At 40.2% G+C, this 23,034-nt stretch overlaps 1 protein-coding gene across 2 annotated transcripts; it reads right to left on the bottom strand.

Annotated features, from left to right (window-relative positions):
• Positions 1-9: 9 nt before the first annotated feature.
• Positions 10-22,804, bottom strand: prr12a (proline rich 12a). Of its 2 annotated transcripts, XM_051123855.1 has the most exons (16): positions 21,539-22,804; positions 21,222-21,409; positions 18,538-18,695; positions 17,424-17,585; positions 12,560-17,097; positions 11,601-11,786; positions 10,818-11,508; positions 10,214-10,710; positions 9,633-9,749; positions 7,858-7,991; positions 6,365-6,816; positions 4,947-5,069; positions 4,745-4,842; positions 3,437-3,568; positions 1,456-1,551; positions 10-1,368 (listed from the first exon to the last, which is right to left on the bottom strand). In XM_051123855.1, exons 2-16 carry the CDS (start codon positions 21,302-21,304, stop codon positions 1,234-1,236), a joined length of 7,602 nt encoding a protein of 2,533 aa, XP_050979812.1. In that variant the 5' UTR covers positions 21,305-21,409; positions 21,539-22,804; the 3' UTR covers positions 10-1,233. The 2 variants fall into 2 exon arrangements, with proteins under 2 accessions (XP_050979812.1, XP_050979813.1); XM_051123856.1 differs by having other exon boundaries at positions 4,947-5,066; positions 21,222-22,804.
• Positions 22,805-23,034: the final 230 nt, after the last annotated feature.

Below are 23,034 nucleotides of genomic sequence, written 5' to 3'. Positions count from 1 at the left end.
GACACGGTGTAGTTGTTGATGGTTTTATTCGTTTGTCAAATACAGGGATAGTCCATGTACAGAAGAACCGAGAGATTTTTGTCAAGAGCTGTACAATATTTACACAAAGGCTTTACTTTTGAAAGAAGCACAGTATTAGATTGTTCCAAAATAATACTCAGAATACAGACAAAAGACAAACAAATAAAAACAAATTTCCATTTTAAATAGTACTAATACATAATCCCTCCCTAATGGGAACCAGACGCTTCGCTCTCACTTTCGATTCCATTTATTTTCTCTGTAGAATGCACTGCAATAATACCGCTTGCGTAGCTCGAAATAGTTTGTTCTACTCTGTCTTTCTCTTCTCTTCTGTAACATAAAAACGATAATACATTTGCCATGGCATCTACCCACCTCGGATGAGCAAAAAGGAAGACAGCTCAGCATGTGGCGATAAGATCCATTTATAACATCTGAACAAACATTATTTGAACCGTTTTATATGAAGCATCACTGGTTTGTATTGTGTGTGCGAACTCCTGTTAAAAATGTCTTTATAAATAATAAAAATGTATTACTTTAGCTCACTTGTTTCACGTGTGTAGACTAAAGCGTTGAATGTCATCACATGTCGTCGCACGTTGCATCTTCCCATGACCGCTTTGCCATCTGCACTCGTTTATAAAACAGAACCGTCGCTCTCTCTCTCGCTCTCGCTCTCGTTTCAGAAAAAAAGCTGGAATAAAACTGCTATTGTCTTAAAAAATTATTTGTGTAAAACTCAGTAACAGACTTCCTCCTAGTGTCGTCGCGAAGCGAGCTCCTCCTGTCAGTTATCCTAGTCGCCATTCGAAAGTATAAAGACTCCACACAGTATATTCCTTCAACCGTAGCTCTATGGCTCTGTGTACCATTTCCTTCGGTGAAATCGGATCTCAGTTTGGTCGCATCCGTTTGCCTGAACGTTCAGGAGGGATCCTGCATTTTTGCAGACGTTTGTAAAGAGTTAATAAAGTTATTTTCCGGCGGCAACCTGCTGGGCTCGTCGCCCGGTCCTCTCCTGTCGCCGTTTGAAAGAAACATTTCTGTAAAACCGAGGAGGAGGAGGAGGAGGAGGAGGAGGAGGAGGAGGAGGAGGACGGGAGAGCTAGGCGACAATAAATCCAGCTTCTTTGTACATCGAGGCCTCCTTGATTCCTCAACGTTACTCCTTTTTCATGCTCCCCCCTTCCCTTCTTTTCCTCTCTCTCAAGCTTTGGTGCTGAGGGTCATCAGCTCTAAGAAGGAGTTGAAGAGCGTCTCCAGCCAGCTCTGATTGGCCATGCACTGCTGAACAACTTCCTCTTGTCCAGGATCTTCTGAAGCCTGCTCTATAGTGTTCGTCTGAAAGAAAAGACAGAGAATTTCATTGAAGATTTGCGTGGCGTTTTTGTACAGGAAATGGTAGTAGTTCAATAGTTCAACCCTTACCTCTTTCTTACAGTGTAAGAAGGTATGATATTTATAATGATGCAGTGAATGGTAGAGACTGTAGAGTTGACATGTTTCTGTTGATAACTTGAGGTCCTGGAAGAGACACGAATGGTAACGTGTTAGTTTCTGAATTGTTTTATTGTTTCTATATTGTCCCTGGTAACTATTAGGCTTGTCAATAGATTCAAATGGAGTTTAAAAACAGAAAAAGAAAGCTAATGAAATAGTTTCAATACATTAAAATCAAATCAGCATACTAATAAAATGCACAGCTGTTCAAAGGTTTGGGGCTGTTAAGACTATTTTTAAAAAAAGTCCCTTCTGTTTACCAAGGCCGCACTTATCTGACTAAAAATACAGTAAAAATTGTTAAATATTATGACAATCTAAAAGAAGTGTTTTTTATTGTAATATAATTTAAAATGCAATTTATTCCTGTGATCAAAGCTGAATTTTCAGCATCATTACTACAGTCTTCAGCATCACACGATTTTTCAGAAATCATTCTAATATGCTGATTTGCTGCGCAAGAAACATGTTGAAAACAGTTGTGCTGCTTTATATTCTTGTGGAAACCATGATACATTTCTTTTCAGGTTTCAGAAATATTTTAGGAATGATGAACAGAAAGTTCAAAATTTATTTGAAACATCAAATGTTTTTACTGTCACTTTTGAGTCAATGCTGAATAAAAGTATTAAAAGTACTCTCTTAAATAAAAATAAATACATACAAATAAAAATCTTACTGACTCTAAACTTCCAATAGTATGTGTACATTTGAATATTTCAGTATAACAATAATAAGTTATCAAGTGATTAATCGCATGCAAAATAAATGTTTTTGTTTACATAAGGTGTATATTATGTATTACTGTTTATATTATGTAAGCCTATATAAAAACACTCATGCATGTATGTATTTAAGCTAAATGTATTATATATATATATATATATATATATATATATATATATATATGGGTCAAAGACAAAAAAGGTTTAAGCATAAAAACAAAAAGTGTAATAAAAAAAAAAAAAATTAATAAAAATTTAAAGAAGTTTTCTGTTTAATTTAATTGCATTTTTGTTTTTGTTTTTCTGAGCAAAAAATAAGTATCATACATCTTTTCCCTAATTTACAGAAGACACAAGGGTTGTCAAACAGTACCGGGTTCAGTACTTTCGGTACTGAAATTTTAAAAACGTCCATTTCCCACTCACATCTGAGCGCTGTTGAGCTGATTTGAAAGCCACGTGTGTCAGCGGATCCCTAATACATCTGCATATAGACGGATCCACTGACAGAGCGGCTTTCAAATGCTCCTGTTGTGCTTATGTGTGAGTGCTCGGTGAGGAGCGTGAAGCGCTTATCATTGTAGCCAATCACAGTCATGTCTGTTCAGTGCGTGAACACTATGGCCAGTCAGCGATGTTTAAAAATCGTCTCAACAGCGCTCAAATGTGAACGAGAAATGGACGTTTTTAAAATTGCAGTACCGAAAGTACCGAACCCGGTACCGTTTGACAACCCTAGAAGACACCCACTAAAATGTCATTCAGTGTAAGAATCCTGTCAGGCATATTTACAACAAAAATCAATTCAGAATAAGCATGTTGTTTGAATTTTTACATAAATATTGCGTTACACTGAATGACAATGTAACAATATTCCAACCAAATTTTGACATTTCATTCTCCAAAAACTTATTTGAAACTTTAAAAGTAGACACTTCACTTACATTTAATGTGCTAACATTTAATAATCACTTTTATAAATTTATTTTAATGTGGACATCTTAACGTCTTCACAATACATACTTTATGTGTGTGTATTTATATATACATAATAAATATACATAGTACACACATACTATGTAAACGAAAACTTATTTTGGATGCGATCGTGATTAATCACGATTAATCTTTTGACAGCACTTTTATTTATTAAATGTAACAAAAAGCAAGGGTTTTCTGTTCACCTGTGGTTTGGGAACACTCTTTTTAATGCGGTTCAGGGTTTTGCGGTTGTAGCATTCACCACCCAGCCTGACCCTCACCGTCGCCGAGTCCAGGGTCTCTGCTGTTATCTGAGGGAAAGTGTGAAGAGCTTCCTGTGGAGCAGAAACAGAAGGAACTTCAGCAACGAATGGCTGCAACAGGGTTTGCACAAGGTCGTTAATTTAGCTTTTGAGAAATTAAAAGTCTTCATTAAATTTTAAACGGAATACGTAGATTCAGTTTGCACATGAGAAACAAATTTATTTTTGTCATGACAACTCTCTGAGAGTTTACTATGGTAATATACATGGCAATGTTAATGTGTTTCGTCTTGGTGGAACAGATCTGTAGGAAATGCTGCTACATATATAACATTTAAAATAACCCCGCATATACAGCATATATGAAACCACCCTGTAGCATATCTATACAGGTGGAGCTGGGGAAGGTGGAGGGTTTCTGAAACACGCTGCAAGCTCATTGGCTACTGATGCGAAAAGAAAACCAATCAGCTGATGTCACTATATAGATTGAGTTAGAACCTGATTTAGATCAGCCTGCGCCATCTAGAGTTTCAAGACAGAACTTCGTATGTGAAAAAGTATAGAAAGTCTGATATTTGTGATATTCAGCATTCTAGTAATACAATATGAGTAATTAATTGTAGTATGTCACAGATCGCCTTGCATAATTAGTATTTTATGCTGTAGACGCTTCCGGGCTCACGCTTCGTTCAGTCATGCGAGTTTAATGCTTTACTGTGCAGTTCTGTAACCACATTTAACATCAGTTTGTTTCTGAAATGGGCTAAAATGCATGAATGAGTATCTGTGAGTCTCTTTCCACTGTTTTTAACTATTTATTTTAATTATACACATAATGCAACTAGTGTCTAAAACAAGATCAATTATTAACACTTTATTTCATGTCATTTACGGGTGCTCTGTTTATTTAATTTGCAGAAAAGAAGTTAATATAGAAGTGTTTTATAAAGACATTTAACTTATATGGTTTATATTCTGTCCTCAGTCTGAATTCTGTTCATATATTGTATGTTGTTCATTTTCTCTGAAGGATTAAGAAAACCTGAGAAATAAGTCAACTAAGAACAATGTATTGTATAAAGCCCTTGATGAAAAACGGTGATGGAAAAAGTGCTTGAAAGTCCTTGATTTTTAAAACACGGTCCCTGTATAAACCCTGTTGCTAAGGGACGTGAAAGAGAAACTGAGCAATTGAAGAAGAAAGAAAAAAAAAATCAAGCAAGCACAAATAATAACGTGAAGTACCTGGTGCTGAGAGTTCATATTGACTCTTTTCAAAAGCTTCCTTTTCTGCTCACTGAGAAGGCTGTCAATCTTGCGCATTGGAGGAAGGTATAACTCATCTGAAATAGGCAGTAATAACACAAGAAGAAGAATGAATTACAATTTATGCTTTGATAATGACAGAGTGCTACAGTTTGTTTGAGAGGTAATCACATTTGCTTACCTTCTGTGTCTTCAAGAGCCTGAATCATGTCCGGGTCAAGCGCCGTACTGACCAGCATCTCCACGTAGCTCCGGTACATCTCACGCATTGCACGTGTGTTCAGGCCCGCTTTTACCGAGACTGCTGGACAGACACACATCAAGTTATATTCACATCTACACACTATCCCAACTGTACACTGCCTGCTATTTTGGCACATGGCACATCTGTGTAAAAAATCACTTTGCATAAGAGTCACACAAAAACAAGTCACATTGCACCCCAAAATCAAAAGGAAAAAAAGAACTTATATTTTACACATTAGCCAGACCAAGACTAATTTTATATTTTTCAGAAATTATTTTTATGATAATTATGGTTTCCATAATTCCTACAAAATTTTAATAATATCAATGCATTTATTTTTAAGTTTTTTTAAACATATAATTTGGATTATTTTTTTTCCCATCTACATACACTAAAGGCAATAAAACTAATAAATACTGTGATATATAAACATCTTAGAAATAAAATGCTGAATAATAAAATTATATATTGAAAATTAAAATTTTGCAGTACAGTAATGAAAAATAGAAATTTAAAAAAAAAAAATTCTTAATAAAAGTTTTAATTTTAATGTTATATATGTATATATATTTGTAACGTTTTTTAATATCATTTCCAGTATTCTTGTAAAAAATGACTAATGCATTTTTTTAATCTGTATATACTAAAGGCAGTAAAACTAATTAATAATGTGACATATAAACATTTTAGAAATAAAATAATATATTGAATAATAATATTATATATTGAAGATTAAGATTTTGCTGTACAGTTATGAGAAAAACATTCAGATAGTCTCACAATGCAAAAAAAAAATCTTAATAAAAGTTGTCATTTTTATGTTTTGTTTTTTTTATCCACATACACTAAAGGCGGTGAAACTAATAAATAATGTAATATATATACATTTTAGAAATAAAATAGTTATATATCGAATAATACGATTATATATTGAAGATTAAGATTTTGCAGTAGAGTAATGAGAAATAAAGTCAAAGAAATAATATTACAATGCAAAAACTCTTAATTGTACAAATTCTTATTTAAATATTTAATTTTTAGGGGGGTTATTTTGTTTTGTATTTATGTTGCCTGCACAGCGTTGCATGTTGTAAGTTAAAGCTGAACTGAACAATAGGATTTTCTTTTCTATGCAAAACACAATTTCCTCATTTATTGTCTTTTGATTTCAGGGTAAAATATAATCTATGGATATGCTTTTTAAGAGATTCATCTATTTTTATTCAAAATTTTTGGTACAAATATCTTAATGTAGATTCTAGATGAATGCAATGTTAATTTGTCACATAAGAAAAAACGTACATTGCACATTTCAGAAATAGGATGCCATACGTTTTTAAAAGAATACTCACTTTCATCCTCACTTGCTGAGGAGTCCGAGTCTGAGGACGAGGGTACTTCCTTCAGCCACATTCTGCGTTTCTTCGGCGGAGGTTCAGCCTTCACTTTTGGTGGCTGAGGTTTGGCAGAGCGCTCAGTCTTCTTCTCCTGTCCAGCGCTCCTTTTCTCCTCCTTCACCTTCCCTCGTTCGGTCACCGCCGCCCGTTTCTCAGGCTTCTGAGGTGGCGGCGGTGGAGGTGAAGCTTTCTTCTCTTTTTCCTTTTCTTTTTCTTTCTCTTTCTTTTCTTCCTTCTCCTTGGTCTTAACCACTTTTTCTTTCTCCCGCTGTTCCTTTGGCCGAATGTTGTTCTTCTCTCTGCTTTCACGCGGCTCCTTAATCTTCTCTCTGTCTTTCTCAGTCCTCTCTAAAGGAGACTGGTTGTTGGGGGGTGGCGCTAACTTCGGGAGTGGTTGAGACTGTCTCCTAAAAAGTGAAAAACAACAGGAGGGTTACAGAAACAGTAAATGCTGCTGTCATCTATATCATGTAACACCATTATCAAGCATGTGCAAAACACATAAATTACTCAACCCTTGATGAATAAACATAAGGGCTGTCAAATGTAACCATTAAGGGACATTAACTATATTAGCATCCACACTACATATGACAGCATGCTGTTTATTACATGCATGTAATATGTGACCCTGGACCACAAAACCAGTCATAATCAACATGGGTATATTTGTAGCAATAGCCAAAAATACATTGTATAGGTCGAATGTATCGATTTTTACTTTTATGCCAAAAATCATTAGGATAAATAAGTAAATTTTCTACCATAAATGTATCAAATTTAATTTTTAATTAGTAATATGCATTGCTAAGAACTTCATTTGGACAACTTTAAAGGTGATTTTCTCAATATTTTGATTTTTTTGCACCCTCAGATTCCAGATTTTCCAATAGTTTTATGTCGACCAAATATTGTCCTATCCTGACAAACCATACCTCAATGTAAAGCTTATTTATTCAGCTTTTAGATTATGTATAAATCTCAATTTCAAAAAATTAACCCTTATGACTGTTTTTGTGGTCCAGGGTCACATATAGATGGATTCTGATTGGCTGTCAATGTTTTTATCCTTCATTAGCTGGAAAAAAAAGATCTAAAAGTGATGGCAATTATATCGTTCCTTAATGTCCTTGTTTTTATAGTTATGGTGTGGATTTCCCGATCTCATAAAATTAGTATGTTTATTAAAATATTATTGTTATGATCTTTGGTGTAAATAGTCCTTTACAGCCCTGACAATATGATGTGTCTGAAATCTGAAAAATGCTGGCTTCACATGTAGCATGATGAGGCAACAAAATATCCAAATTTAACCTTTGCACAATATCCTGTCTACTAAGATGTCTTCGTCTCCTCCGCTTTTTAAAAGATGCCTTCACACTCAAATGTTGTCTTTGAAGTCATTGCCTTATTGACTTGATAGGACAGCAAGATAGGGTTGGAAATACCTCAGGTTGACAGAAGGTCTGTGCCAGGGCTTACGGGAACAGACCCTCACGTAGTCTTTTTTGTTTATGTTTTCCAGAAACTTCACATACAGCCGCTGGTAGCGCTTTTTAGCATCCCCGAAGTAACCCAGATACTGAGGAGAAAGGGAAAAAGGAAGACACACATTTAAAAACATATAGTGTCAACTTAAAATGCACCTCACACAAATACAAAAACAAAACAAAGAATGACCCATCACTAAAAGGAGAAGTTCACTTCCAGAACAAAAATGTACAAATAATGTACTCACTCCCTTGTCATTCAAGATGTTCACGTCTTTCTTTCTTCAGTCGTAAAAAACAATGTTTTCTACGAAAAACATTTCAGGATTTCTCTTCATAAAGTGGACTTCTATGGTGACTGTAAAAATTTGTTTTGAATGACAAGAACTATGACAAAAATCTACTGACATTTTCGTCAATTAATAAAAACCAAACAAAAATGTTTGGGAGGGACGATTTCATTCAGAACAAATCTGCTGAGTGGTTAAGTGGTTAGATGAACTGATGATTTTAACTCTATCATAGCCTATTGATCTATCTGGCAGGAAATAAGCTAACATACATTAAAACGTAAAACTCATAAAATGTTCAATAATGTCAATATCTGGAGAAAGAGAAGAGCAGACATATGAATAAATTTGATGCTGCAAAAGAGAACTCAGTTCAGTGCACACACTGAAGCAACGCCTCTCATACAGCACATGAGTACTTTTTTGCATCTCGTGAATAGAGAGATACAAACAAAATAATGTAGAATTGTCCATTGTCCGAATTGTCGTAAACAGTTGGGAGAAGCTTGAACGTATAAGTACATTGCCTCCATGCATTCGGTTTTAAAGAAACAGCAGCCTACTTTAATTGCTATTCTCTGTGGCATTGATGTTAATCAAGCAACAAAAGACAGTCACTTTAGCAGCAAAAAGACAAAATTACTCACTTTAGCAGCCCTAATAAAGATTAATCTTAATTTATTTATTTAAATAAATACGTCTGCTTGAAAGAATGAAGACTGTGGTAAACAAATTGTTATAAAGAATGCATAATTAGCTAATATAACTTCCATTTCATTGAAAAGAAGACCATGCTCTTCTTTCTGTATAAGAAAGCGGTTTCATTTGATTTTAATTTACTATCTCTCTATTATGATAAAACTTTAATATCAAACCTATACAATGAGTTTAGAGATAATTTTAGAGAATTGCTTAATAAATGCATTACACTGTAAATAAACTCATTCGATTTTAGCTGACTAAATATACTGTAGAGTTAGTCAACTAAAACTAGACTAAAACTAAATGGCATTTTAGTCAAAAGACAATGACTAAGACTGAATCAAAATTTGTTGTCAAAATTAACACTGCATTGACGTCCTCTATATGGAGAAAAATCCTGGAATGCTACTTAATTTCTTTTTGACTGGGGAAAGGACTTGAACATCTTGGATGACACCGGAGTGAGTAAATTATAAAGAAATTGAGTGGTTGGCATTATGTTGCTTTGTGGCTTCTAAAGTGTACTGAATGGTAGTTTGATAAGAGGTTGTGTAGATGAATGGGATTATTTAGTCTGTTTTATCATCAATAAATTCTAAATCAATGATTATCATCAATTAATAGTAGCTTTACAAGTAGAAACACTATGACAATAAGAAGTGAACATAGGTAGTAAACAGAAGAAATAGCTGAAACACTGTGTGCAGCTTTTTACAAATGATGTGATCGGTCATGACTCACATTACTAGTGGCACAAAACTGTCTCTGTCCATCCTTAATCTCGGGGGAAAACTTCTGTAACAGAGCTTTCTGTACACGCCAAATAGGAGGGGGCTCTCGTCCTGTCTGCAAGGCCAACTGGAAAAACACGCAGAATGTTACCTACATACCGCATCACATATGTGACCCTGGACCGCAAAACCAGTCATAAGGGATAATTTTCTGAAATGTTTTAATTGATACAACTGAGATACAACTATTTGAAAATCTGAGAGTGCAAAAAAATCTAAATACTGAGAAAATCGCCTTTAAAGTTGTCCAGATTAAGTTCTTAGCAATACATATTACTAATTAAAAATTAAGTTTTAAAATATTTATGGTCGGAAATTTACAAAATATCTTCATGGAACATGATCTTTACTTAATATCCTAATTATTTGTGGCATAAACGAAAAATCGACAACTTTAACTCATACTCATACTGTTGGCTATTGCTACAAATGTACCTGTGCAACTTATGACTGGTTTTGTGCCTCAGGGTCACATATGTATTATACACATGCTGACAAAGACCTAAAAAGAAACAGAATGCAATGCTGTACCTTCAGACTCCTGATGTCCTCAATCCGCACCACAAACTCATCCCTCTCCCTGAAAATACCCTCGCCTCCACTCTCACTCTCATCCTCATCAGTCTCGCCGACAATGGCAGCACCACTCTGTTTCTGTGCCAAGTGCAATGGTAGAATCTGAGGCGCAGGGGGCTCTTCAGGAGAGGCGGGCTCTGCGATGGACTCCTGTACCGGAGGTGGACTGGGCGAAGGTGGGCTAGAAGATAGAGCAGGCTCTATGGGAGGAGGAGGAGGTAATGGAGAGAGGACAGGCACAGAGGAAGCCACAGGACTCGGTGGAGACGAAGACTGTTGTGGAGGTGACTTCTGAGAGGGGGAAAGATTGTCCTCCTGTGAAGGGAGTGGAGAGGGAAGGTGGAGGGGAGGAAGCGGTGATGGCGAGGAGGTGGAGGAGGGAGCAGGGGATGATGGGGAAACTGGTGGGAGAGATGGGGGAGCTTGAGCTTCAATATCTTCTTTGGGTGAGTCTGCAAAACAACAGCAAACAAGTGTTAAATAATGCCCTATTTTAACAAAGCACAGGTGTTTTTGAGAAAGCTGCTTAATTCATCCTACTTTCAAAAATGACCCTCACCTCCAACTTTGGGGACACTCAGCAGCTCCATATCTGGGACTCTCTCTTTCTCCTCCTTGTCTTGCTCTACCACCTCGTCTAGGTCCTTCTCTTTTTCCTCCATTTCTTCTTCTTGCTCTTCTCTTTGCAATCTTGCAGGCTCAGCAGAGTGGGTGTGGGCATGTGAGGGCGGGTGTGAAAGCAGTGGTGGTTGAGGGCTGAGGGCTGGTGGCTGTTGCGTGGGTGTCAGTGGTTCCGGAGGAGGCGGAGGAGGGGGTGGAGGAAGTGATGGAGGCTGCATTGAGGAGGTGAGTTGAGGAGTGTCATACAAGGCAGAGATCGCAGAGGAGATGCTCTTTTGCAGGTCCTGGTTCTTTCCGACAGAGTCCTCCTCGTCAGACGAGAAGGAGGGCAACGTCTCAAGGTTCCTTTTCAGCTCTTCATCCAAGCGCTTGCATGGGCTAGGACAGCCACCCAAAGACAGTCCTCCATCACTTTCACCATCTCCATATCCAGATACAGCCGCAGCGGCTGGGGGAGGTGGCGGTTGAGGGGATAATGGGCGAATGCCTCCACTTTTCCCAGGAGAGCCGTCTTCATTTCCAGCGCTGTCAGCTGAGCCCGTTGACATTCCTGATGGCCTTTTTCCAGACTTGAGAAAATCCAAAAATGAGGCAACAAAGCCAGTCTTCTCTGAATCTTTCTCTTCCAGCTAAATATAAAAGAACAAAATTTTTCATTAGATACAAATTTCTAAAACATGCTCATGAACACAACTCTGGGATCTACACTGCATTCTTATACCTCTTGGGATTTGGATTTCTTGTCTTGAGGTCTGTTCATGTCAGGCACTCCGGGAGTCCCTGGGCTCAATCCCAAAGATGGTGCTGAACCGAGGGAGCCATCTGAGAGAGCCGGATCAGTGCCTGACAAGGAGTCTGTCCGCAACAAGGCATCAGAAGATGACATGGTTCCAATAGGAAGTTTAATCTAGTAAAGGAAAACAAAACATTATGGAAAGTGATCAAAGCAGATGTCCCATCATTCAATAACTACTTATTTTATATGCACCAATTATAAAATTCTGGCAGACACTGATAAACTGGTAATTACTTTAATGTTATGGCTCATATTGAGCATGTATTACTAAATATCCAATACTGATAAAAAAAACTCTGCTATCACTATCTATCTACTATATTGCCGATCTTCAACTATGAATGCTGAAATTCACATTAAATTACTAGTTTACTAGTTTTTGAGGAAAACATTTCAGAATTTTTCTCCATATAGTGGACTTCAATGGCGATAAACAGGTTGAAGGTCCAGTTCTGGTTTCAATGCAGCTTCAAAGGGCTCTACACATCTCTGCCGAGGAACAAGGGTCTTATCTAGCGAAACAATGAGTCATTTTAAAAATAAAAATGTATATACTTTTTAACCACAAATGCTTGTCTTGCATTAGCTCATGCAATTATGCCTCTAATGCGCCAAGGATCCCAGAGAAGATTGTGCAGAACCCTTTGAAGCTGCATTGAAAATGCAATTTGGACCTTCAACCCATTGGAAAAATCCTGCAATGTTTTCCTCAAAAGCCTTAATATCTATTCGACTAAAGAAATAAACACATGAACATCTTCGATGACATGGGGGTGAGTAAATTACCAAGAAATATGAGGAGTGAGCTAATCCTTTAACCTCTCTCAAATTTTTGTGAGGATGTTATAGATTTTAACGGTAGCTTTTAAATTTGAACAGCTTACCTTGATGGGTTTGATTGGCTCCTGATGCTGTGGCTGCTGCTGTGATTGGTGATGCATTTGCTGCTGCATGTGTTGCTGATACATCTGATTTGGGTCTTTATTGGCCATCTCCATGTCCATCATTGATTCATCCCGTCTACCTCTGCCTCTGCCCCTTCCTCTGCCTCTGCCTCTTTCAGGAACATATCCTGTTCCATACTGTTCCATCATACCTCTAGAATGATGAGGTTCTGGCAACGGGCGTATACGTGGTCGTCCACGTGGCCTTGGAGGTCCTTCTCTTTTAGGCTTTGTGGGCTTCCTGCCTCTTTTCTTCGGTCCATCTTGAGGCATCATCTGCGGAGGGGGACCAAGAGATGGGTATCCGAAATCTAGATCACCCATTAAAGGGCTTAAAGTTCCCCCTCCCACACCACTTGATTTGCGACAACTGGACACAAGGTCTGGTATGAGATCAGGAAGTCGGCTTCGGCTGTTGAGCCGAATGTCAGCTGGGACGTCAGCCTTGTCCTCATCGTCTTCAAATTCATACTCCTGTGCATAGCTCTTCTTGGGCAAGGAGTTTGGATCAGGCCTTTCTTTCAGCAGATGGAAGGAACTGGACTTCAGGAGCTTCTTTGGGCGAGAGGAACAGAAGATGGGAGAAGTAAGACCTCCGGATCCAGACCCTGATCCCCCAGTACCTCCCATTTTGGCACCAGATCCATCCCCAACTGGTCCAGGTTGTCCCATTCCAAGGTTGGCTGGTTGAGATTGGATCAGTCCAAGCTGCTCTGTGTTGACTGTAGATGGGAGCTCATGAGTCTTCAACGAGTCAAGATCCAAATGCATGGTTCCATTGTCAGGTTCTGAAAGATCATGGCAATACTGCCCATACCCCTGGTCACTGTGATGGCCAAGCATGTCATAACTTGGACCTGTATTGTCTCCTCCTCCAGGTGTTGCTTTAATTCCTTCCATTCCTTCCTGCACTGCTTGGCCAGGTGCAACCCCATCTTGACCTTGCCCAGTTCCTCCTGAGCAAGTGGATTTGTACTCCTCTGGGCAGAACATATCCTCCATTCCAGGAAAGAATGAACGGTCCTCATCTGGGAGAAGAGCATCGGGGAAGCAGATGGATGTTAAAGGAACAAACCTCTGGCTCTGCTGGCTTTGATTTTGGTTTTGATTTGATTTCACTGCTTGATTCCTGGTGTCAAAGTGGGGCTCTCCTTGATGCTGGTCAAGTTGAGGTTGAGGAATCTGGGAGGCATGAGAGGGGTGAGTCTGCTCTTGTTGCTGAGAAGCTGCCGAGGAGGCTTGTGGAGGAAGATGATGATGGCTCTGCTGATTAGGATGGGAGGGGTGAGGGTGTTGATGGTGGGAGTTAGGATGTTGAGGACCTTGTGACGACTGTTGCTGTTGGTGGTGATGGTGGGATAGGTGGTGTCCATGGGAAGCTGTTGATAAACTCATGTCTGGCTCAGGAAGATACGAGTGTAACTCTGAAGCATGGTGCTGCGTTGGGTGGTGAGATGAAAGTCTTTGTTGCTCCTGTGATTGGCGCCTTTCTACACTTCCTGCTGTTGCTGCTCCAGAATTTCCCCTGCTTCCTTCACCTCCTGTCCTCTCATCCACCATTGCTCCTTCTTGGCTAGATGTCCGAGAGAGGGAATGCTCCAGCATGTCTAGTGAAGACACTGTGTTGGACTTAGGGCGGCTCTGGTCTTGCTGCTGGGTACTATGACCATAGTGACCAGCAGCTTCCAAAGCCTGGGACTGAAGCTGGAGTTGGAGCTGGGATGTCTGAGGCTGGGAATGGGTCTCTGCTGACACAACTCCCCCAGTTGCTTCCATAAGGGCCTGCTGGCTTACAGAATGCTGCTGTTGCTGAGGGTCTGTTTTGCTGCGGGTATGGGACAACACAGACTGCAACAAATGAGGGGGTTGGCGAGACTGGTCAGTGGGGGAGTCCATAAGTGACTGTGACTGGGAGTGACGCTGTTGCTGCTGCGGTTGTTGTTGATGTTGTTGCGGATGGGACTGATGATGTTGAGTTTGCTGTTGATGTGCCTGTTGATGCGGATGGTGATGTTGCTGCACATCAGGCGTCTTACGTATGTAAGCCATATCTCCTGAATCTTGAGGCTTTTTCTGAAGATCCATGTGCGGGTGAGAGTGTAGGTGTGGGTGCGTGGGTGTATGTGGAGTGTGTTGATGGTGGGAGGTGGAGTGTTGAGGAATGGAGTGTTGGGAATACGGGTCACCCCGGCCATAATGCACCACTGATCCCAGAGAATCATGATGATGGTGAGGATGGGAATGTGTTTGATCTGAACTCCCTCGTCCTCCATCGCTTACAGTTCTGTTGCTTTTCTGCTGTGGTTGTTGTTGATGTTGTTGTTTATGCTGCTGTTGCTGCTGCTGATGTTGTTGTTGCTGTTGATGCTGTTGTTGTTGGTGCTGTTGCTGTTTCTTTAGCGACATCTCCAACTGACTGTCCAGTCCAGCTCCACTCCCTGTACCAGTGACAGCAGCATTAGAGGTGGCACTATGTGTTCGGATAACGCTCTGAAGGTGGTACCTCTCTTCTGAGCTTTTGCTCATCTCATAAGCAAGCCCCTTATTTCCATCCTGAGCTGGTAGGACTGGAGGCTGCTGGGTGGGCTGTGAGGAATGATGGCTTTGAGGAGGATGGTGATGGGAGGCCTGCGGAGCAGGACTTTGGGCTTGAAGAAGGTGCTGGATAAGAAAATCATCATCAACATCATCGTCCTGTTGTGACCTAGACTCTGTTACACCAAGCATGCTGTTATCAGACTTTGTTTTGAGAGGAGCAGAGGGGTGATAGGGTTGTGAACGAGGAGCTCTTGTGTCTGGGTACCCTTGCGGAGAAGGAAGATATGATGGCGAGAGAACAGACGATATATATTTGTTGGATCCTGTTCCAACAGGTGACTGAGCAGGTCGTGAAGGTGCGGGAGAATGGAGACCAGGGCGGATGATTCCAGAATTACCAGATGGAGATGGGCTTGAATCAGGGATGTGGTAAGATCCACCACCTCCTCCACCTCCCACGCTTCCACTGCCTCCAGTTCCTGTACTGCCTCCACTACTACTACCACCAGTTGTTCCACCACTTGCTCCTGACCTAAGAAGGGCAGGAGAGTGTCCTGATGCACCATAACCCATTGAGGGACTTCCAGCACCTCCTAAGGATGGTGGCAGCGACCCATAACCAGAATCTGTCCCATAGACTGATTCTGCTGAAAATGACTGACTTCCCAAATTCCCATACCCTTTAGCCACTCCAGATGTCCTAGCTGAAGGAAGATCATGCGTCTGCGGAGAACTGAATCCCCCATATGACTGGGAAAGGTGTGATGGGGGAGGCTGACTTGGAGAGAAAGACTGAGGTTGTGGCTGAGGAGGGGTCTGGCCTGTTAGACCACTTGATGACTTGACAGGAGCCACTGGGGATCCGTATCCCGAGAGGCACGACTTGGGAAGGGTCTGCTGGGTGGAGTTAGAGGAGCTCTGAGAGGACTGGGAATGTGTCTGGGGTGGAGGGGGTACAGTCTGGGTTGGTGGCTGTTGTCGAGAGGATGCAGAGGCAGAAGTGGAGGTTGGAATGGAATTAGACTGGCGAGCACTAGCAGACGCAGAGGAGGAGGAAGAGGATGAAGATGACGATGAAGCAGAAGAAGCAGAGGGTGGTGTGTGGGGGGTTCTCGAAGAGGATGCAGATCCAGAAGAGGAGTAACCACTACTGGAGCTGCTCTTTGTCCCCTTTCCAGCCCCACCAGAGGATGAGGATGAGGAGGACACATAAGATGGCTGGATTATCGGTCTGTACTGTTCAGTCCTGGGGGAAGGTTTATGGTCTGAGGATGGACTATGTTCACCTAGGGGACTGCAAGAGAGGCCAGCATGGCGCGTATGAGTGGCTTGCTGATATCCTGACACCCCACAGCTAAGGTAGTGCTGGAGGGGGTGAGGGGCGGATGAGGGGGCTTGTGCTGGAGAGGGACGTTGGTAGTGTTTAATTACACTGTCTTGTCTTGGTACTGTCCGTTCTTGAGATGTTGGCTGAGGTGGAGCTTGGGTAGAGGAAAACACAGAGGCACTGTACAACTGGGAGGACTGGTCTTGAAGCTGGGAGGACAACAAGTTGAACTGATGAGACGGTATATGGCGGGCAGAAACTGAGGCTGCGGAGGAGGCTTGAGCAGATGTGACCCCACCCCCAGTTGGATCATGGCTTCCACGGTAAGCCGCAGCTGCACCCTGTGATGTCAACAGGCGGTCAAAGCCCAGACTTGACTGAGAAGGGGTCTTGATGTGGAGTAACGGATCATGGGGTGACAGGAGGCCGTTGGAGGTGGGGCTGAAAGTGGGTGTGTCCTGTAAGGACAATGAGGGGGTCACACCAGGAAAGGACCGCCCTGAGAATGGCGCTGGATGTTGATAGGCAGACAAAGCAGAAGAGGATGGGAAGGATCCAGATCCAGGAAGGGCACCAGAGATGAAGAGCTCTGCAGGGGCAGGCGTGTGCATGGCTAAAATTTGGAGAAAAAAAAACACAAAGAAAAGACAAAAGCTAAGGCTAAGAAACACATACTAAAATACAATACTGGCTTTGAACATCTGTGCACACAGAGTTATTACAAGCGCCAATTAATATTTTTTAATATGTGGCTTACAAGCTGTTGCTACGGAAACAGTGTTGACAGTGCTGGCTCAATGCACTTACAGCATCTCCACCATATATTTAGTACATCTGAAGCAAACCGTGACTGTGCATTCTTGATCTGATGCTTATCAAATATGTTATTTAATTTTATTGTACATTATTCAAATACACAAGTCAATAAGCTAAGCTTACCAGTCTGCCATGATGGAGTGCGAAACTGAGATAGAAGGGATGAGGCAGAGGGAGGTGGCTGTGGACCCCGGGACTCTAGTGCAGATATAAGGTTCATAACCGATGGATCTGGGCCTGACGGACTTGCATGGTGCAGCCCAGCATCAAAAAGTCCAGACAGGCCTAAGAAAAACACACATGGAAAAACAAGCATGTAATGAACATTTTAATTCTATAGAAAACACAGATCAAACATCAAAAGTATTGGTGCTATAGTAAGTCAATACTACAATAAACATATAAATGTAACAACATATACGATATCTGTAATACAGAGTACAACAACAATTTTGTACCCTTTGCTAATAGGTGGCTGTTTTCAAATGCTCACATTTGTGCACATATTCAAAGTCACATCCATTTCTTGGTCAAAATAGTTGTCTTGGCAAATGTGAATGTAAACAAGCCTGCTTCTCAGTTACAACTATTCATACTAATATATTATATTTTCTAATCATACAGTGCAGACTATTAAGTCGTTATCTTATTGCATGTGGTAATTATTTTTAAATCTTAGCATTTAATTGAATACTTGACCCTGCTATTGGATACCTGAAAACTGCAAGCATTGTTTACTTCATTCTATTGATTGCAGTTTGTTCCATTATTTGTTTTATTATTGTCTGTTTTCAATAAATAGTTAATTACATTAATATTTTAAATTATTTTTGCTGGAATATTTGGCTGTTATTGGTATTGACGATTTAAATTTTGGTACTGTGCGTGACAAGCCTAGTCTCGATTTATACATCTTCACTGCAAATCAATCATGGTAGTTGGAAGGTGGGATGAGATTATGTGATAAGCCAAGCTACTTTTGGGTATACTGTGCTACAAACCCCTTTAGGAATGCAGTGTGTCATCTTTATGCAAGTGTCTCCACATCACAGCCATCAAAAACTCACTACCAAACAAGTACACATGTAGACATTTTCTGGGCTTGCTGTGATCAACAACAATCCATGGTCACTTCATCTTATCATAAACCAATCACTCTATCAATCAATAAATCTTCAGCATACACGTCAACATGTCAACCAGATGTTTGAATGTGAAGTCAAGTAGTGTCACTCACCCAGGCTCCTTCCAGCTGCACCCCAAGCCCCACCCTGGCCAGATCCTCCAGGATGGTGATTGGTAGCATAACCCTGCAGGGGATGGGGAGTGGCGTAGGCTTGGCGATGAAGAAGTTCAGACTCTGGATGTGATGATCTAGAGCTGCCGTACACCAAGCTGACAAGAGCAGAGATCACCAGTAACTTAAGCATTAATTATCAATTATGTGTGAAGCAAGTGCAAAAACTTAGTCATTAAACAGCCTGCAGTGTACAGTAATGTGAAATCAAGTTTGTTAATAAGCATTATTTTAGTATGTTTTTGTAAAGAGTATTGCACAGGTATATATAATGTAATTACATTCCATTAAGTTTCATAATTCCTAATTAGTACAAAATTCCTAATTTTGAATAAAGAATTTATAATATTTTATATATTAATGTGGATTTATGTATCAGAAAAATCACAGTTGTATTGGTGCCTTAATTAGACAACAAGTCACTTATAAAAGACCTAAAGATCTGTTATACAAATGATACGATAAATAATACTATAAAATGTGACCCTGGACCACAAAACCAGTCATAAGGGTCAATTTTTTTAAATTGAGATTTGTGCATCATCTAAAAGCTGAATAAATAAGCTTTCCATTGATGTATGGTTTGTTAGGCCATACAATATTTGGCCCAGATACAACTATTTGAAAATCTAGAATCTGAGGGTGCGAAAAAACCTAAATATTGAGAAAATCGCATTTAAAGTTGTCCAAAGTCCTTAGCAAAACATGTTACTAATTAAAAATTAAGTTTTGATATATTTATGGTAGGAAATTTACAAAATATCTTCTTGGAACATGATCTTTACTTAATATCCTAATGATTTTTAGCCTTAAAGAAAAATTGATAAATTTGACCCATACAATGCATTGTTGACTATTGCTACAAATATACCCGTGCTACTTACAACTGGTTTTGTGGTCCAGGGCCACAAATGTATTAAGTGCATTACAAGAAAAAAGTGGCTTATTTGTTCTTTTTATTGACATTTTTTGATCTCAAAACAAACAGTTATCCATCTTTTATAATGTACTGTTATAATGTTCTGAATTACTATACTGGTCTGACATAATTACCTTAATTAATGGTACAGCCTAATATTTAGATTTCTGGAGCCGTATTATAGAAACATCCTTTATCTTATCTATCATCCATAGCTATTTCACTTACAATCTCATTCAGATATTAAGATAATAAATAATAATAATATCATAATAATATAACAAATCTGAGCAGCATGTTTAAGATATTGAATTTATACTGTGAAAAACTGATTTAGTAACAAATGTTAATTTGAACTACATGCCATTTGAAACTGCTCAGTAATATTGTGCAATAAATATTTTATTAACATTATTATTGTTGTTATTATCTTATTTTATCCTTATCTTACCATGGGAATATTAGAATCTATTTCAGAGCATTTAAGTTCTCAGATATTAAGATAGAAAGACTATAAGGCACCTGGACAGCATTTTTAATATGTTAAATTATGTTTACAAATAAACCATAATAATGAAATAACGCAAATGTTAATCTAAACGACATCCCCACAAACACCAGCCACTGCCACACTGTGAAGTAATGCTTTCGTTAGGCCCATTCCATATTATAAATTCTATTAGCAGTATTGGATTTTTAATTATTATCCTTCCTGTCACTGTTATGTGTGTGTGCACTGATGATGTATAAAAAACAATCACGGCAGTGACGTACTTTGAATTGAAAATTTTAAAACACGTTCAATCACGCCTTTTTTATTTAAGAAGAAAAGAATGGTTTTACTAATGCAATGATTTGTTGACTGGAATTCACGTCCTAGTGTGTGACAGTGAGCATAGCATTGGAGGCTAACTCGTTAGCAAAGCAGCGCAGGTCGCTCCCATCTTCAGGGGAACAAGCGGGAGAGCTAGCTTAGGCATGTCTTAGCTAACAAAATGGGCTTTTTTATTTTCACTTACGTAAAGTAAGATCTAAAATCGGTTTTAGATTTTTTTTTTGTTTAACGCTAAATCAACAGTAGGCCCACATGCGACAATAGCATGATGAGGTTAGCTAACGTCAGCTGAATGGGAGGTTTGACTGTAGCCCCTCATCATCAAGAGGCCGCGTAGCATTGTTTCCACCGCGATTTATAAAACAACGAAGGATGTTATTTAAGCAGTGTGCTATAAAGCTACTCGTGCATTTCCAACGCAACTGCTAGGTTTGATACTCATACACGGTGTATTTTTAATGCACGGTATCAAAGAGCGCAGGTAAAGCTGCAGCATTCGCGTTCTTTTTGGCGATCTCGACCTCTCGCTCTTTTCTCAGCAGACTTGACCCGAGCCCCTCATTCATCGGGGATGCTAAATGAATGTACATGGGGATCCGTAATAAAATCGTGCGAGCAGACTTCACCCCGCCCCCCACCTTTTTTCTTCCCTCTCCTCCCCAAACCGCACATTAGTCCATCAATCACACTTGAATTTCCAAAGCTGCAATCCCTCGCTTATTTGAATAACAATGGCTACACTAATACCTTATGACATCCTACGCAAATGCATCGTCAGAGTCAGATGCAAATGCACGGCTTTTCACAGTGTGTTTTGTCCCAAAGAGCGGACAACATCATTCTGTGTTTTCAGCATGGCTGCATGCTTACCTTGCTTTGGCTGATCTCTCGTAGCTCCATCCGGCTCCTGCGCCCAAATCACCGAAGCCAGCTCCCGGGTAATTTCTGTCCATCGCTTCGCAATAACGCACGGCTGGATGCGAGCGAACGGTTTCGGTGCAAAACTGTCGTTTGCACAGCACGATCGCGGTCCCGTTGTCAGTTTTTAATCATTCTTCCTGGTGAGAGACGACTAAGTCCATAAGAGTGAAAAATAGCATATTGAAAAGGGAGAGGGAAATGGAGGGGAGGAGATGAGTGCGTGATAGAGGGGGTGTTCACCGACCACCTCCAAAGAAATAACTCACCTCCTTTTCAGCCTTTTCTCATTTAAAACCAGATCAAGTAATGCCATGCTCCTGGCGGGCTGCGAAGAATTCGGTTTGACCTGGTTACCGATAAATTAGCGATGGACGCATATGACCGTATACGTCCTTTCCCTTGTTTCTCCTCCCCTTTCTCCACTTACTTTACTTGTATGAAATATGCATCAAGCGAAGCAAGGGGCATCGGCCGTTAAACAACCGCTACATTACGCATGCAACGAAATTGCGAGCGAATCTGGAGGGAGAGCAAACGCGACATTTAAATTCCACCCACAGTGTTGTTGTGAGCTAGCAGCGAGCGCTAGCCCCGTCGACGCATCAAAATAAGATGGTGTTGCTGCCGCCGTAGCCTATATATTCGGTAAATCCCGCTCGTTTTCCTTCAAGCGCTTCGCCTCGCGTTCGACTCGACGTTTTCAAACACCGACGCTGCGCGCGGGTCCCGAACGGTTCGCTTCAACTCCGAGCTCGAGGCCTTCTTTTTTCATAATATTAGTCATTTTCCCTCGAAGACGCCATTTTTGAAGGCGGCTGTTTCTCTCCCTTCTCCCTCCCCTCTGTCTCTCTCATACTCGAGCTCACGCGTAGTCTGGTCCACCTCACCTCCGCCTCCCCTCGGCCTCCACGGCAGCCACTAACAGAAGCTATTCCCGGAACACACAGTGCTCCCTCTTATTCAACCAAAATGGTCAGAGCCCAGAGAAGGGGGAGACGCTCGCAGATGCACGTTCGGGGACGTCTGGCCTTCGTCGGAGACTCATTGTGGGCTGCTGCGTGCTGCTGTGGTGGTAAAGTCGTCCCCCCGCGACCCCCACACACCTTTGACAATGACCATGAACGGTGACAAATCGTTTAGCATATGTTTACATATCAGCCTGCTGCCCCACGCCGGATGAAATGGCTTTGTAATTGCAGGCCTTGTAATAATACAGTTATACCAACAGTGTGAAGCTTTTCACTGCCCTGTGAACAGGGAAAATGGGAGAGCTCTACCTGTTCTGACATTTAAGATACTTCCATTGGCCTAATGTGGTTTTGTTTACAACACCATATAACGTTGTTCAACACGCACAGGTACTGCAAGCATTAAATGTAAAATAAAAGTTAAGGTTAAATTTGTTTAGGTAAACAAAAGTAGTAATTCCTTAAAATACATTTTAGAAATGTATGAAAATAATTGTATCTGAAAACTGCTCAGCTTGGAGTGAATTACACAATGTAAAAATATTTTTTTGTAAAGTTAAGTTATAAATAAAGATTAGTGGAGGATTTTTCAAATACAAACAAAATATACAAAATTGTGTTTGTCTGCACTAATTTTTAATGATTACTTCCACGTTGAAAAATAAGGTGGATAGGATATGTTTACGTTTTTTGAACATATAGTTGTAAAATTATGAAATTAATTGTGTTTTATCAAAAGTGACAGTAAAGATATTTATAATGTTACAAAGCTTTCTTTTTTTGATCTTTCTATT

Source organism: Labeo rohita, chromosome 12 (genome assembly GCF_022985175.1).
Source record: "Labeo rohita strain BAU-BD-2019 chromosome 12, IGBB_LRoh.1.0, whole genome shotgun sequence".
In the NCBI taxonomy this organism is placed as follows: Eukaryota; Metazoa; Chordata; class Actinopteri; order Cypriniformes; family Cyprinidae; genus Labeo; species Labeo rohita.
Note: the sequence above shows the minus strand (reverse complement) of the source record. Positions and strands in the feature narration are given on the sequence as shown.